We start from the raw sequence: 16,896 nt of genomic DNA on the forward strand, positions 1-16,896 counted from the left end.
TCCGTGTCTAGTCTGCACGAATCTTTGATTGCAAGGTGTCTGTGTTCTGAACATACTGAAAGAGATTTTAAATAGTCATCTTCAGAGGAGATCCAGTACCATAGTTTTATTCTATCTCTTAACAGGCTTTTGGAGGCTTTTCATAATTAAAAAACCCTCTGTCTCTGGCTGCACCACAGCTTGTTTATGTTGATGTTTTCTTCCCCGAGTTTCTGATTTCATTATGTAGCCCATTGTTAATAGTAAAATGTGATAATGCAAGATGACATAAAGAGGCATTTGTGCTGTGTGCTGAATACTGTGTGTAGCAACAGGCTGCACAATAAACTATGGCATTTGTTAACTATGTAACATGATTACATAACGCAGAAGAATTGCAACTGGACTGCAGGATTTTCAGTACTGAATCAATTGTCCTAATCAAGGCTGAATTATCACTAGCAATGCAACGCCAGGTTCTGATCTCTAAGTTACATCAGTTTTATGCTGATACAGTTCCCTTAGCCTCAGTGAAATTACTCAGATTTATACAAGTTTACACTGGAAAATAATCAGGCCTGCAGTGTGTGAGTGAGTAGAAGGGAGAGATGCAGGGCATGACAATGGAACTTTCTCTTCTCTGAGGAAACCTTTGCTGTGGTTGTACTGCAGAGTGACTCCAATCACCTTGCTGTAGGGAGAGCTTATAGGCAGAGGGACATAAGCCCTGGAAGATTTCCTTGCTCAGTTGAGGACTCCTGAAATCATGTGGTGACGCTGACAATATTTAGAACTGGAAAGGAATGGGGAAAATTGCTAAGGGCAGAATGGAACTGAGGCTGTGCAGTACTGGATGACATCAAGAAAAGGAGTACTTGTGGCACCTTAGAGACTAACAAATTTATTAGAGCATAAGCTTTCGTGAGCTACAGCTCACTTCATCGGATGCATTTGGTGGAAAAAACAGAGGAGAGATTTATATACACACACACAGAGAACATGAAACAATGGGTTTATCATACACACTGTAAGGAGAGTGATCACTTAAGATAAGCCATCACCAACAGCAGGGGGGGGAAGAAGGAAAACCTTTCATGGTGACAAGCAGGTAGGCTAATTCCAGCAGTTAACAAGAATATCAGAGGAACAGTGGGGGGTGGGGTGGGAGGGAGAAATACCATGGGGAAATAGTTTTACTTTGTGTAATGACTCATCCATTCCCAGTCTCTATTCAAGCCTAAGTTAATTGTATCCAGTTTGCAAATTAATTCCAATTCAGCATTCTCTCGTTGGAGTCTGTTTTTGAAGCTTTTTTGTTGAAGTATAGCCACTCTTAGGTCTGTGATCGAGTGATCAGAGAGATTGAAGTGTTCTCCAACTGGTTTTTGAATGTTATAATTCTTCACGTCTGATTTGTGTCCATTCATTCTTTTACGTAGAGACTGTCCAGTTTGGCCAATGTACATGGCAGAGGGGCATTGCTGGCACATGATGGCATATATCACATTGGTAGATGCGCAGGTGAACGAGCCTCTGATAGTGTGGCTGATGTGATTAGGCCCTATGATGGTATCCCCTGAATAGATATGTGGACAGAGTTGGCAACGGGCTTTGTTGCAAGGATAGGTTCCTGGGTTAGTGGTTCTGTTGTGTGGTGTGTGGTTGCTGGTGAGTATTTGCTTCAGATTGGGGGGCTGTCTGTAAGCAAGGACTGGTCTGTCTCCCAAGATCTGTGAGAGTGATGGCTCGTCCTTCAGGATAGGTTGTAGATCCTTGATGATGCGTTGGAGAGGTTTTAGTTGGGGGCTGAAGGTGATGGCTAGTGGCGTTCTGTTGTTTTCTTTGTTGGGCCTGTCCTGTAATAGGTGACTTCTGGGTACTCTTCTGGCTCTGTCAATCTGTTTCTTCACTTCAGCAGGTGGGTATTGTAGTTGTAGGAATGCATGATAGAGATCTTGTAGGTGTTTGTCTCTGTCTGAGGGGTTGGAGCAAATGCGGTTATATCGTAGCGCTTGGCTGTAGACAATGGATCGAGTGGTATGATCTGGATGAAAGCTAGAGGCATGTAGGTAGGAATAGCGGTCAGTAGGTTTCCGATATAGGGTGGTGTTTATGTGACCATCGCTTATTAGCACAGAACAACAACAGAACGCCACAGAACGCCACTAGCCATCACCTTCAGCCCCCAACTAAAACCTCTCCAACGCATCATCAAGGATCTACAACCTATCCTGAAGGACGAGCCATCACTCTCTCAGATCTTGGGAGACAGACCAGTCCTTGCTTACAGACAGCCCCCCAATCTGAAGCAAATACTCACCAGCAACCACACACCACACAACAGAACCACTAACCCAGGAACCTATCCTTGCAACAAAGCCCGTTTCCAACTCTGTCCACATATCTATTCAGGGGATACCATCATAGGGCCTAATCACATCAGCCACACTATCAGAGGCTCGTTCACCTGCGCATCTACCAATGTGATATATGCCATCATGTGCCAGCAATGCCCCTCTGCCATGTACATTGGCCAAACTGGACAGTCTCTACGTAAAAGAATGGACACAAATCAGACGTGAAGAATTATAACATTCAAAAACCAGTTGGAGAACACTTCAATCTCTCTGGTCACTCGATCACAGACCTAAGAGTGGCTATACTTCAACAAAAAAGCTTCAAAAACAGACTCCAACGAGAGAATGCTGAATTGGAATTAATTTGCAAACTGGATACAATTAATTTAGGCTTGAATAGAGACTGGGAATGGATGAGTCATTACACAAAGTAAAACTATTTCCCCATGGTATTTCTCCCTCCCACCCCACCCCCCACTGTTCCTCTGATATTCTTGTTAACTGCTGGAATTAGCCTACCTGCTTGTCACCATGAAAGGTTTTCCTCCTTCCCCCCCCTGCTGCTGGTGATGGCTTATTTTAAGTGATCACTCTCCTTACAGTGTGTATGATAAACCCATTGTTTCATGTTCTCTGTGTGTGTGTATATAAATCTCTCCTCTGTTTTTTCCACCAAATGCATCCGATGAAGTGAGCTGTAGCTCACGAAAGCTTATGCTCTAATAAATTTGTTAGTCTCTAAGGTGCCACAAGTACTCCTTTTCTTTTTGCGAATACAGACTAACACGGCTGCTACTCTGAAACCTGGATGACATCACTGATCAATCATGAATGGCCCTACCAAATTCATGACCATGAAGAAAAAAATATTTCACAGACAATGAAATCAGATCTTTTGTGTAGTTTTACCCTATGCTCTACAGATTTCATGGGAGCAATCAGCATTTCTCAAATTGGGGGTCCAGACCCAAAAGGGATTTGCAGGGGGGTTTGTAAGGTTATTTTTTTGTGGGCGGGGGGGATGGTATTGCCACCCTTACTTCTGCGCTGCCTTCAGAGCTGGGTGGCTGGAGAGCAGCGGCTGTTGGCTGGGCACCCAGCTCTGAAGGAAGCACCAACCAGCAGCAGTGCAGAAGTAAGGGTGGCAATATCGTACCATGCCATCCTTACTTCTGCTGGCAGCGGCCCTGCCTTCAGAGCTGGGCTCCTAGCCAGCAGCTGCTGGTCTCCAGTCGACCAGCTCTGAAGGCAACACGGCTGCCAGCAACAGCACAGCAATAAGGGTAGCAGTAACACAACCCCCTCAATAATAACTGTGACCCATCCGCAACTCCTTTTTGGGTCAGGACTCCTACAATTACAACACCATGACATTTCAGATTTAAATAGCTGAAATCATGACACTTATGATTTTTAAAATCCTATGACTGTCAAATTGACCAAAATGGACTATGAATTTGGTAAGGTCCTAATAATTATCATTTACCAACTGATTATTGTCTGTGCTCACAGCTATGTATAATACATAGAGGATGACTGGTTCCCCAAGGGAGTGAGGTGTAATGGGTTGTGGTCAGTGGATCTGACACTCTGTGACTCCACAAATGTACACATAAAGGGTGGGATTTTCAAAGGCACTTGGCTTTGGCCTAATTTTGCTAGTCAATAGTAAAACTCCAACGAAAAATCCCCCCCACCAGAGTACATTGGGTCTTCAGCTACATACACTTCCTTAGTGGTACCAGATTGAGGGAAAGTTTCCTTCCCCTTAATCTCTGCCAAACCCCCAGTGCAAAGGGTCCTTGTGTTGCATGGCAGCAGAGTTAGTGGCCGTCATTACATTGTTACTATTCCCACTGAAGTCAAGAGGTTTTCCTGAGCTAAAGACTGCAGAATCAGGCCTGTCATCTTTGGCAATAAAGAAGCCTGAGGGTTTGAACTCACTCAGTGAGTTAAAAGCCTTTCACTTCACCTTCAAAACGTATCTTATAATTGTAAAATAAAAGTTTCCTGAGTTTAAAGAAGCAACAAATTCACAGCACTGATACAATAAGGGGGAAAAATCCATTTTAATGACTAGGTTGATGAGAAAGAAGGAGAGGGGTTTTTTGCTTTCATTGGAGGGCAAAGAAAGGCATATGCAGAATAACTTCACGCTGCATGAAGGGAGCGCAAACTATCTAGTAGATCCATGAGAAACCACAGAGGACACCAAAAAAACATTTGAAAGCACTAGAAAGGAGACAGTTGCACTAATCTAGAAGTTTCTGAGAGAACTGCCCTCTTGGGATTTAGTATAATCCCAAAAGAATGTCCACAGGTAATCAGAGATAATCCCTGATTTACCAAAGAGGCTGGCAGTAAAATTCTTCCAGACTGCAACAACCTTTATTTGACAAATCGACCGGACTAGCTTTTGGTGCTGATATCTGAAATAGAGCACTTATATTCTTGAAAGAATAAACAAGTGGGCCTGTTCAATCCCTCTTATGTTTACGAAAGATCCATCTGGGATGTCATTTGAAAAACAAAACCATCAGGTTCAAGAAAACAGGATATCCAGGTGATGGTTTTTTTTTAAATTCTCAGGCTCTGGATCCAGAATTTTGCACTAAGGGACAGGCATGAATTTGCATTGTCATGTTGGCTTATGTTGAGCTTGTGACATCATGCTTGCCCTGGCAAATTCATCCATATCTTTTACTGTTTACTAAGGGTATATCTTCACTACCCACCCGATCGGGGATCGATTTATCGCATCTAGTCTAGACATGATAAATTGACACCCGAGCGCTCTCCTGTCAACTCCTGCACTCCAGTGCTGCGAGAGGCGCAAGCAGAGTCGACGGGGGAGTGGCAGCAGTTGATTCACCACGGCGAAGACACCATGATAAGTTGATCTAAGTACGTTGACTTCAGCTACGTTATTCACGTAGCTGAAGTTGCATAACTTAGATCAATCCCCCCTCTTCCCCGTGCCCCTGCCAACGTAGACCAGGGCTAAGACTCCAGTATCAGACTTTATGCCAGGTGTGTAATTCCATATGCTGCCACTAGAGCTATAGAAAAAGTAACAAGCAGTCAGAAATCAGGCCTGGATCTAAATAGTGAGTAACTATGCTATGCAGAAAGGGGAAGATTATACAAAAGTCGGATATTTCTTCAAATCCACCCCTTAGCTGTCCATCAACTAACTCCTGGTTTGTTATATATCTGTCCCTACGGATATTCAGGCTGCTAAAAATCTAGGCTCCTGTTTTTCAGTTTTTTTTTTTTTAAAGCTATTCTGAACTATTCGAACCATGTGTGAGCTTCTGCCTCACGAATTTGCACCAAATGAGAATAAAGTGGAGCTTTGCAAAATATATGTGAATAAAGAGACAATTGCTGATTAGTAAAAGTGTTAAATATGTTTGTGACTGTAGTGGTGTTGGCTACATTTCGAGAACATTTCATCTCCTGTTCCTTTATCCTGAGCATCACGGTTTTCTCAGTCTCAATATTTTTCCTCTTTCAAAGCTCGTAAGCCAGCACTGATTTCAGCGTGACAGTGCTCAATGCATGTAGCCTATTGTTCTTATTTTTTCACTGATGTATATCAGATTGGCCTCAGGCTTTCCATGGGTTGAACAGTAATAAACCCACGTTCAGCAGGCAATGAAAATGCAAAGATCTTGTTTCTAGCTCATGGAGCAGTTTCCTGCGGGCTTGGTGCGGCTCTGGTATTCCAGAGGGAGTTTTCACACATAATACTTGACATGAGCAAGATAGGAACCTATCTGGGTGAATGATATAAGGAATTATGCCTGGGTGAAAACTTCAGGTTCAAGACTCTTGAGAAATTTGCCAAGGCTCCATCAGTCATGGGTGGATTAAGACAGACAGGATCCTTGGGATCTGGGCCCAATAATAAGGGAAGGCTACATGAATCAGGCAAAGGAAGATCTGCTAGCAGTATTACAGCTCACAGATGACAGTTATCAGGCAGCCACCTGGTTGGGCACAAAATCTTGGGCACAAAATCAAAGACTCAAGAGTGAGAGAAAAAAGCAGCATCTATCAAGGGGTTGGCATAAGGCTCAGGAAAAGAGTTCAGTGAAAGGCAGGCCTGACATTGGGGAAAATGTCTGTCTGAGGAAAGGGGCTGGTTTCAGAGGATCCAGGGCTCCTGATCTTTGAATGAATCCAGTTTCCACTTACCTTAAATCTACCCTTGACCAGAAATCTCCAGCCAGATCTCTGATGGACATTCACTGCAGATCCAATTTTGACCCAATAAAGCACAAGATAAACCTTCATGTTATTGGATATGAAAAGGTTATGGGGAAGGGTTGGTATGTAACTTAATAGGCTTTGTCAAGAAGTTAAGGTAGAAAATAAAATAACCGAAGTCACTGCAGCTGCATTGATTTATGCTAGCTGAGGAGCAGACCCCAAGCTACAAGGTAGCAGAGAAAAAGTTCCAAAGTATTTGTATTTGAGACCTACTGGACCCACAGAGAAATACTAAGAGCAGACATGAAAGAGCAATGCATATGGCCAGGAGACAAGGTAGTAGGGGCTTGATCCTACATGCACTGAAGTCAATGACAAAGCTCTCACTGACGTCACCAGAGAAATACCAGCACCCAAAAGGGTAAAAGTTGGTCAGGAAGGACAGAACAAAAAGGGAAACATTGTTTGTGCAGATTTTAAGAAATGCAGTTGCCAACTTCAGTGAACTATGGGTAGGGCAACTTGTTGTGAACAAGTGAGGCACATTAAGATAAATAGATTCTATGACTGTGAGATTATTTCCCTTCTCTTTCATGTCAGTAACTAGGAAGCCTTTGAGATCTTCAATTTGATAGGCAGAGAATGGTTGAGATGGTAACTGGTAACTAGTGTGTCGGACGTTGTACAGAGGAAATGGTGCAGGGCTGAGCTATCTGGACTGATAATACAGGCAGAAAAGGATGATATTATAAGTTGGCAAGCAATCTGCTGTAATGCCTGTGCTGTGCTTCTGCCCTCAGGCTTCTGTCTGAATGGGAGTTTGTTAGATACATTTGAAAAAAATTAAAAACTTGAGCACTTGCACGGAGCAACTGGCTGGAGAAACAGTGAAACCCTGATAGACTTTTACATCCATTTTACAGCTTATTTATAATCATTTCACTTGTACTTGTGCTCCCTCCGACTTATGTATTCACCTGTTGTCTCTTGTTTTACACTTGGATTATAAGCTCTTTATGGCAGAGACTGTGTGCACAGCACCTAACACAATGAGGCCCTGATCCCCGACTGAGGCTGTTACATGTTTATCCAATAGAAATAATAATAACTTCACAAGGTATATCGGAATGGATTCAGACCTTTAGTCTTGGGAGAAGAACATATCCCTGCTTATTTTCCACATCTATTCATGTATAACCCTGAGGGATGAAATGATGTAGTTACAAATTTAGTATTAGTTCAGGGAAATCACATTTGCTTGAGGAATACCAAAATAATATTCTTACTTTTTCAAAGCAATGTCTAGTGAACTTCATGTCCTGAGGAGAATAAGGGAGATATAATAGCACATGCCTTTGAGCTTATCTGTTTGAACTCTTAGTATTCAGGTAGGTTAATATCAATCAAATGAGTCTGCAAATGGGGATCCCACAGGAAATGAAACAATGTTAAAGATAAAGCTCCTTGAGAAAACAGTGGGGGGGACCTATTATTTGAGGAATATCTGTCTGTTTCCATGCAGGCTAGAATGATTGACTCCTCCAAAGGCCAAGCTTAGAATAAATGGGGATTCTGTACCTCAAAGATGCTAGAAAAAGAAAGGAGGGATTAAGCTAAGGGGCCAGAAGCTATCCAGAGCGTATCATAGTGAAAACTAGCAGACTGACTGAGATGCATGGACAGGGAGCCCGCTGCAGTAGAACAGGCTGCTTTTCCCAGCCACAGATAGTTAATTCCCCTCATCCAGTTTACAAAAGGTGGCAAAGAAAGATTAAGGTGTAAGCAAGACCCAAGTGTATAGGCCATTTACTGTTTTTACCCTTTGCTCTATGTGCTTTGTACCTTGGAGTAAGGAATAAATAACACTTTGTTTTGAAGACACTGTTGCTGTTTCTGCATTACTGCAAACCTATGCTGTCACAGGCTCCTGAAGGGAAATTCTTACTGGTCCCAAAAGTTGCGTCAAAAGATGCCAGAAGTCATTAACACCATTGGAAACTGAGGAGGGGGGAGGTTGCAGCCAGAGATCGTATCTGAGTGATTGGACTATCACCCACAGTGAGATGCAGGAAGCCAGGCCTGTCACCTGAGGAGAGCACTTGAGAGGGTCTAAAGGCATCGTTTGCCCAGGAGCTGTGACTCCCTGTTCTCAGTGCAGTATTTAGCTGCTTTTACGAATAACTATGTGAAGGAATTAGAGTACAAAATGAAACAAATGGGGCAGCTTTGAAAGTAATATGGAATAATGGTAGATGTCCATTTTCTTTGTAGATGTCTAACCATTCTAGAGCTACAATTGAGGAAGCCAATAGACTGTGTGGATGTGTAACACCGATAAACCCTGGTTGTCAGCTGGTGAGATCGAACCCAGTACCACTGAAGCTTAGTGCATGAGCCTCTGCCGCATGAGGTAAAAACCAACTGGCTGTTAACTAAGGCTGTAGAGCAGACTCATTTTATATCTCTCTCTAAGAGGTCTCGGTGCCACTAAATGGGACAGAAAAAGCACACCCAGAAGGTGTATGGGTTACAGATGCATAGTTGAAACTATACCCTGTATGCCTATATCCTGTGCCATATATCCTATATGATGAAGTGGGGGATGAAATGAGGTCCCTGATTTTCAAAGCAGTGTGTGGGAGGGACTTCCATAAATCCTGTCAACAAATAATGGGATTGGAAATTTGTGTGGCCATATCTCCAAAGCACCTTTTTAAAAACTGTACCCTTATATATTCTTCAAGGGTAACATTTACGCCAGCTGCATAAAGCCAGAGTGTGCATTAGGGTTGGGGAGATTAAATCCACCCTCCCCAATCCAGAGTCATCCATCTAGGGAGAACCCAGAGCATATGCTGGGCACCTAGAAAGATTTTTTTAAAAAATAAAACCAAGTAAATAAATATTCCAGCCCATCGGCTGCAATAGTTGCACAGCGCACACCCCTCCTCCTCCTCTGCACTATCATTGCAGTCTGTGGGTTTCAACAATCTCTCTCTACCCCCCCTCCCTTTTTTTTTATTATAAAAAAAATTCCACTGGTTCTCTGGGTACCCATGCCATAGATTAAAGGAAAATACCATACAGGAAACATACTGCTCGTGCATAAAAAAAATATCCTCTTCTCCCATGGTGCTCTTCATTTCCAATGTACATGGAGCTGGCATGGGGATCCCACCCCTGTGTAGGGATTGGGCAGGTATGCCTGCCCAGCAGCTCCACCTATGGTCCCCATCAGTGGAATGGAAGACCTTGCACAGGTTCTCTGGCACATGAGTGAATTTTGTCTTAAAACTTCAATTTTACAACAACGGTTTTATATTTCTGCTTCTGAATCTGTCATGAACTGCTACTTGCAGAGATTGGACTTGCTGACCTCCAGCAATCGTTTTTTCCATCTGTGGACTCTGATTCCATAAAGCAGCAGAGGAAGGGATGGGGGAGGGTGGAGGGAAAGCAATTAAAAGATTGAAGGTGAAATAATGGCTCAGGTGAAACCAGTGGGACAGGATTTCACCCTATGTGATGAGTTTTCTGCCGGCATAAACTAGCACAACAACATTGACTTCACTGGAGTAGTGACAACTTATGGCTGATAATTTGGCCTTAGACCTGTAAAACTAAGATGATAAAAGATAAGTTTCAACATGTGGTCTAGTAAGACTTTATCTGAAATACACAGTACATGTGATAAGCAACCTTTCTAGAGTAGAAAAGTTATTGTGCAATCAGAGCATTCTGGGGGCTTCAAAGTGATATGATTCCTCATGGAGGATCACAGTTATTTTCTATAGATTCAAAATACTTTGCAAATGTTCATTATGGCCCAGGATAGAGGGGCTTCTCATTAATGTTTTCAACAGAATTGAAATCATAAATGTGGTTCAATATATGTTCTGATTATCAAGCTGCTATATCATTAGTTTACTTATTATTGTTATAGCAATAGCAATATTCTAAATAATTTACAGACAGGTATGGAAAAAAGTTCTGCCCCAAAGAAAGAATAATGTACACTGAATATCATACTATGGAATCTCATCTGAAGCTATGTGCTACATAGTATAGAACATGTATAAACTCTAGTAATGAACCTAGATATTGCATTGATACAAACTGAATTTAAATAATTCTCTTGTTTATAGGTTATTCCTGTATTTAAGTGACCATTTTTCCTCTTCCACTGTGTTTCTAAGCCCTTTGTGCTTTTCTGACTTTTCCCCTATTTACCTCTGTGTGTATTCTCTGCTCTCAGTGCTATCAAAGGTGTATTAAATCATTCGCATTATGCAGAAAGAATAGTTGGCTTGTCTATAATTGTAAGCAAACTGAAGATAATCCAAACCCCTATTCTAGTATTTGTCTTTGATAATGTGACTAGGCTGGTAATAGTTAAAGTTAATGAGCCAATTATTTCAAGACAAGACAGTAGGCACATGCATTGACCTGTTTAGCTTTACTTTACTGTTAATAAGCATGTCTGTAGTGTATGTTTTGTATAGGCAATTCTTCGCATCCTGCAAGTAGTCCTAAGCATTGAGGATACAGTAGGGCCCCTGAATGCTTGTGGACTGTTAAGACATTGCAAAAAGTATGTGGTTTAGAAGAACATTGAAAAAACATATGGTTTTGCATGATAGCTACTGGTGTGTGAAGTTTGCTGCAGAGGCTGATGTAGAAAATGAATGTTATTAATAGTGTATTTTGAGTTATCTGACCAATAACCCTGGAGACAGAGATCTTTTCTTCATCCTCAATATAAGTGTAGCATGGGTAGCACAAGCTTCCCCATGACAATGCAAGTCGAGCAACTACATGCAGGGGTTACCCACAATGTTTCAGAGGGACCATGTTTGGGGTGAAGGGGCAAGTCAATCATTGGCCTTACCACTGAGCTAGCCATTGAGGTTTCAGTTTTGTTAAAGGCACTTAGGTCCAGATCCTCAAAGGTGTTTAGGTGCCTAACTCCTGTTCCCTTACTAGGAATCAAACTTTGGTCACTTATTCTTTGCATGTATGCCATCAAGCAGCCATCAAGCAGCCAGATGGTGATAATGACCTCATTAAGTTCACTACTGCACTAGGGTGGATTTGAGTTGATGACTTAGAAGTGAAAAGAATCATAAACTATTAGTAAAGCTCTAAACCACCGACCCATATTCATTCTTCCTTATTCATCTTCCTCTTCCATTACAGGCATCATAGGGTGACCAGATGTCCCAATTTTACAGGGACAGTCCTGATATTTGGGGCTTTTTCTTATATAGGCACTGATTACCCCCCACCCCCCTCCCGATTTTTCACATTTGCCATCTGGTCACCCTAAGGCATCATCACTGGCTAGCAGTAAGAAAATCCAGATACCAAACATTGGTGTATATACTTGCAACAATAGAATCAAGCTTTGTTACTATATCCTCTTTCTGCTACAGAGGCAAGTCGAAATTGGATATGAACTCTCTGGTTTGTCTTTCTTGCTCCTGTTTTCCTTTAACTCTTTTGAATGTTCCCCATTTTTTGTCTTACATACATATGAAGAAGAAAATGGACCAGATTTTAAAAAGTATTAAGGTAACTAGCTCCCATTGATTTCAGTGGGAGATAGGCACCTTTAAAAATCTGGCACCATATCTAAAGTCAAGGTACATGTGCAAGGCTGGTTAACATGGAATCAAGGTGATTCATTTGTTTGATAGTTTGAAGCTGAAGGGTCAGGCCTGAATCCTCAAAGATATATATAGGTGTCTAACTCCTATTGATTACTCTAACTTAATGCTTGGAAGTGAGATGTGAAGATCCCCTTCCTTTGGGCAAATCCCAGGCTTGCTATCTGTGAGGAAAAATTCTTACCTTTCTCTTTTGTGTGTGAGTGAGTTAGATGCCCACATTTAGGAAGTTGCATTACAATTCCCTGAAGCTTTTTCACTAACATATTTAATCTCTTGTCCTTTTCCACGCATGAGATTGGGTAGAACTAAGAATATGCTATTCTCCATCTGTGTGATGTTGAAATCTAATATGCTTTTGTTCCTCTATAATACAGTGAAAAGATTCCATGTTTGTGCACAAACTGTAGAACACCTTTAGTTATTCCCATTTTCTTCCCTTAGATGGTGCTAGTAGGGTAGAGAAAGCACAACCAGATGACACTGTTCTATGAAGAACGTGAAGCACAACAATGGTTCACTGTTTGGGTCTTTTGAACATGTACCTGCCCTCATGTGCCTCATCCTCAACTTCAGCCTTCTTTCTTCTTATTTGGGATCCTGCATTACAGTACTTTAAAGTGGCAAATTTTGGTAAATTATTACATCTGATGACTCTATATTTATATTGGAAAAACAGACGAACAAATGCTGTCTCTAGCTGAGCTGCAAAATGAACAGAGGTTTCATTGGTTTTGTATGTTGAAATGGAAGAAATAAACTAGCCTCTAAACTCTGGAAGCATAGGCTCTTAATTCACTTCAATCCAGGGATATTCTGTCAGTATTTTAACAAGGGGTCCCTGTAAACAATTTCCCCTCTAGCTTGTGATAAGCTTAGTGGACTAAGGATGCAGGAGCTTGTGAGGAAAAAGGAATCTGCTGGTTTCTTTTCTCATTTAAACAAAGAAATCTTCTAGCCAAAACCAAGGAAGGAGGTAACAGCCCTGGGCAAACAAAACTTTTTTTAAAGCACACTTTTGCCATGTTTATACTTTTTTCCTGAAAAATATACTGAGTATATGACTGCATCATAGAGTTTTATTTATGTCATTTGAAATCTGCATGGAGACCTTTGTTGAAATCTTGTCCTCATTTAAGATAATGGCAAAACTCCCACTGATTTGAATCAAGCAAGGATTTCACCCCTTGATTGGGAAATTGAGGGGTTTAATTCTTGGCAACAATTTTTTTTAATACAAGCCAGCTGGCATAATCACATCCATTTCTAACTCAAAACATTTGCTTTCAAAAGTATATTTGATCCCTAAGGATCTATTATCTCTGGCGGCAATGGGCAGTATCCTGAAGGTGGGTGGCACTTCACCAGAGCATCCCAGTCTGCCCGTAAATTGGGTAGTAGAATTTTAACAAGGTTCTCTTGAGGTCCTCCTCTAGGACATCACTGCTAAAATCACAAAGAAATCCTGTTTTTACTTTCAGTCTAGTCTGCAGTGAACATTCCTTCCACATCACAAACCCAGGACAGTTATGACTGTCCATCACAGCTCAGAAGAGGCTTAGTCCTTCGAACAGTAAGAGTATTATAAGTCAAGATTTCAGTGTAGTGGGAGAACTAAGTACTTTGGGAAACTTGTACAGTACCTGCCCACATTATAGCAGTGAGTTCTGCAGGAATATAATCAGCATTTCACTCTTAAGAGCCGTGCAATTAACAAAATTCATCTAAAATCTGCAAATGGAGGGGCATGGGATTCTAGGCTTCCCCGCTAATCAAATTCTGGCTAGTTTGATTTAAAACCTCTGTTATCCCAGAAGTGGATCTGTTTCTTCCTTGATCCTTCACTCATATTCATTACTGATTTTTCCTGAAGGATGTCAAGGCAGTTACTGAATGCCACTTTACTTTATCCTCTCCAAAAGAACCTTCAATGAAGTTTCAGAACACTATGAAATCAAGGAATGTTTACTCCAATCAGACACAGCCCACACTTTTTTTGTTGGCCTTAGAGATAAAAGTTTAAAGTGCAGTCTTGATTAGAGCGCTTCTGTGATTGCTGATCTGTAGCAAGTCCCACATTTCTATAGCCCATCTACCTCATATGGTTTGCTTTGACAGGCCAAAGTACTTTTTATTTTTGTTTCAAGTTTAGGCATCTTGTTCAGGGATGAATCCATTGTCTGTCTTCACTCTTCACTTTTTTTCTATTGAAGGACCAATGTACTATGGTTGTAGCAAGTAGATCTAAAAATCAAAACTTTGCTTTACTCTTCAATTATCTAATCTGAGGTTTTAGATGAAGTGAGTGACATGGATGATTTTAGAGACATATGTAAAATTAAACTATTTTTCCACTGAAAGGTTGTGACATTCAAGTCAAATTAAAACTTTTTTTGTACCTCTCACAACTCTCACTTTCTATTATAGTACAAGACCCTGTATAAAATAATGACAAATACATTAAAAGAACATTATTAAGGTTGCAAAATCAAGCATTCAGAGTTAGGAAACCTGTGCAATCTTAGTTCAGCTCCCTTGTGCATATACATTAGGATACAATCTTTAATTACATGACCACAGTTATTTTTATCCCCACTGCATCCGTGACTTTTTCAGTACACAAGCGATGGTGCTTATCGAATGAACAATATTTTGTTTTGTCTTTATTGTCAATGTGTTGCCCCAGGCCTTATTTACAGCAAACTATTCAAACCCTGTTCTGAAGAGAGACTTTCTAATTTTCTCAGGGGCTTTTCAGTGGTACTCTATACCTACGCTATAGTTATCTAAGGTTTCACAAACATTTTTAAATTAATCTCCACAAGGCCCCAGTGAAATGAGGTGAGGGGAACTGATGCACAGACAGATTAAGGTAAAAAGTAGTGACTAATTTTGGGTGCCCGATTTGAAATGCCTTGATTTTTCAGCATTATATAGCACTTTATATGTTCAAGCACAGCTCCCAATGACTTCTGCAGTTGTGAGTGCTCAGCATTTCTGCAAATCAATCCCCAGGGTCACCTGAAGGGCATCCATGAGGAACGCACAATTAGTGACCACCTCTGAATATTTTGGTCTAAATGACTTGCTGAACATCAGAGAGGACCTCTATAGCAGAGGCAGGGATTGAATGCAGTTCCTCAGGGAAGCATTCAACTGTCTTAACAATGAGAGACCATCCTTTCCCTTCCTGCCATCCCCTGCCTCATCTGCCATGTGCCTTCCAACTTCCATGGTAAATGAGGCAGAGATCCTATAGACAAAAACCTCCTCCAATGTACAACTCTGATTACTCCTCCTGCACACTGAATGAGACAGGCTCCCATGAAAAAAACAAATATGTGATCATGTACTTAATATGGATCACGTGTCATAATCCATAAGCACAAGGGGTCAAATTAAGGTTGCTCATGCAACCTTAAATCTGGCATTTCCTAACATTTGAGTGCTTGATTTTGCAACCTTAATAATTTTCTTGTAATGTAGTTTTTCCTTTGCTTTTAAAAAAGCAAACCAAAGACACAGAAATACCATCCTGTGGCATCATTTTGACTTCTACATGGATTATCAGCAGGGTTGGAACCTTTAGATTTCCCATAGACTTCTGCTAAATAAGCCAACAAAGTAATTTACAGCAATATTAGAGTGTTATCATCATCCCCTCCACTAAAGGGGGATGAGAAACACATTTCCAGTGGGTTTCATAGATATTTGCGGACAGCAGAAGAATAGACACACAGGAACCTCGGGTTCCATTTCAGGCTCTGAAAGGGAATAGGTTCTGGAAGGGAGTGTGCTCTTATGGGCACAGACTCTTCTGCCAGTTTTCCCACAAGCATGACCTCTTCTGTCCCATGCCCTCCAATGTGTCGCTGTCTCAGTCCTCTCTCTTAGCTAGCACCTAGCTCTTTGTCCCTGCCTCAATCTCCTTGCCCAGCCAATCCTAGTCTTCCCTTCTAGGCTTGTCACCCATCCTGTCTATCTGCTTCCTTCATTGGCTCTCAATCGCAATTTCCCTTTTTGGGCTGCTCATCACATTTTGGTCTCTTGTCACCCTGTCCCTGGCTCCTTCACCCAGGTTTGAGCCCAGTCCCCCTTTCTGTTCACATACAAATCTGTCTGATTCAAGTCAGCAAGCTCTCCTCAGGATGTGGGTTATAGGACCCTGCTAAGGAGTGTTTCAGACGACTGAAATCCTACTTGAGATTCAGGTCCAAACCCTATCACTTTTTGCTGTTGATGCAGCTCAAGCCACAGAACCAAGTCAGAAGGTCTGCGTAGTGCAGTATGGACGCATCAGCATGGCTTAGGGTGACCAGATGTCCTGATTTTGTAGGGACAGTCCCGATTTGTTGGGTCTTTTTCTTATATAGAAAAAGTATATTCTTTTTCTATATAAGAAAAATAGAAATTTTTTCTACATAAGAAAAATCCACCCCCCCCCGGTCACAATTTTTCACACTTGCTGTCTGGTCACCCTAGCATAGCTGAGACCCAGGTCCAGCAATTGTAAACGGAGGTTTACTCTGCAGTGTGGATGCTCAAGCATGGATTGGAGACACCGAGTCCATAAGCCCTGGTTCCACAACATCGGGTTTACAGGACTGTGTAGACAAACCCTGAGAGCACAGGAGAGCCAGGTTCCCTACAGGCAGTTCTGGTGTTTGACTGTGCTTCAG

The 16,896-nt window shown here is 41.6% G+C and overlaps 1 protein-coding gene across 9 annotated transcripts in view; it reads left to right on the top strand.

Annotated features, from left to right (window-relative positions):
- LOC119861038 overlaps positions 1-16,896 on the top strand; it is a 362,455-nt gene that overhangs the window by 218,528 nt on the left and 127,031 nt on the right. For 5 of the 9 annotated variants that reach the window (XR_006274115.1, XR_006274117.1, XR_006274116.1 and 2 more), the window contains one exon: positions 8,823-8,961. The exons of the other annotated variants lie outside the window; for them this stretch is intronic. Coding sequence is in view for 1 of the 5 variants with exons in the window: in XM_043492104.1 (XP_043348039.1) it covers positions 8,823-8,945 (123 nt within the window). In the remaining 4 variants the exon portion in view is untranslated. The remainder of the gene's footprint in view (positions 1-8,822; positions 8,962-16,896) is intronic. 9 annotated transcript variants of the gene reach the window in all.

This window comes from Dermochelys coriacea, chromosome 9 (assembly GCF_009764565.3).
Source record: "Dermochelys coriacea isolate rDerCor1 chromosome 9, rDerCor1.pri.v4, whole genome shotgun sequence".
Classification (NCBI taxonomy): Eukaryota; Metazoa; Chordata; order Testudines; family Dermochelyidae; genus Dermochelys; species Dermochelys coriacea.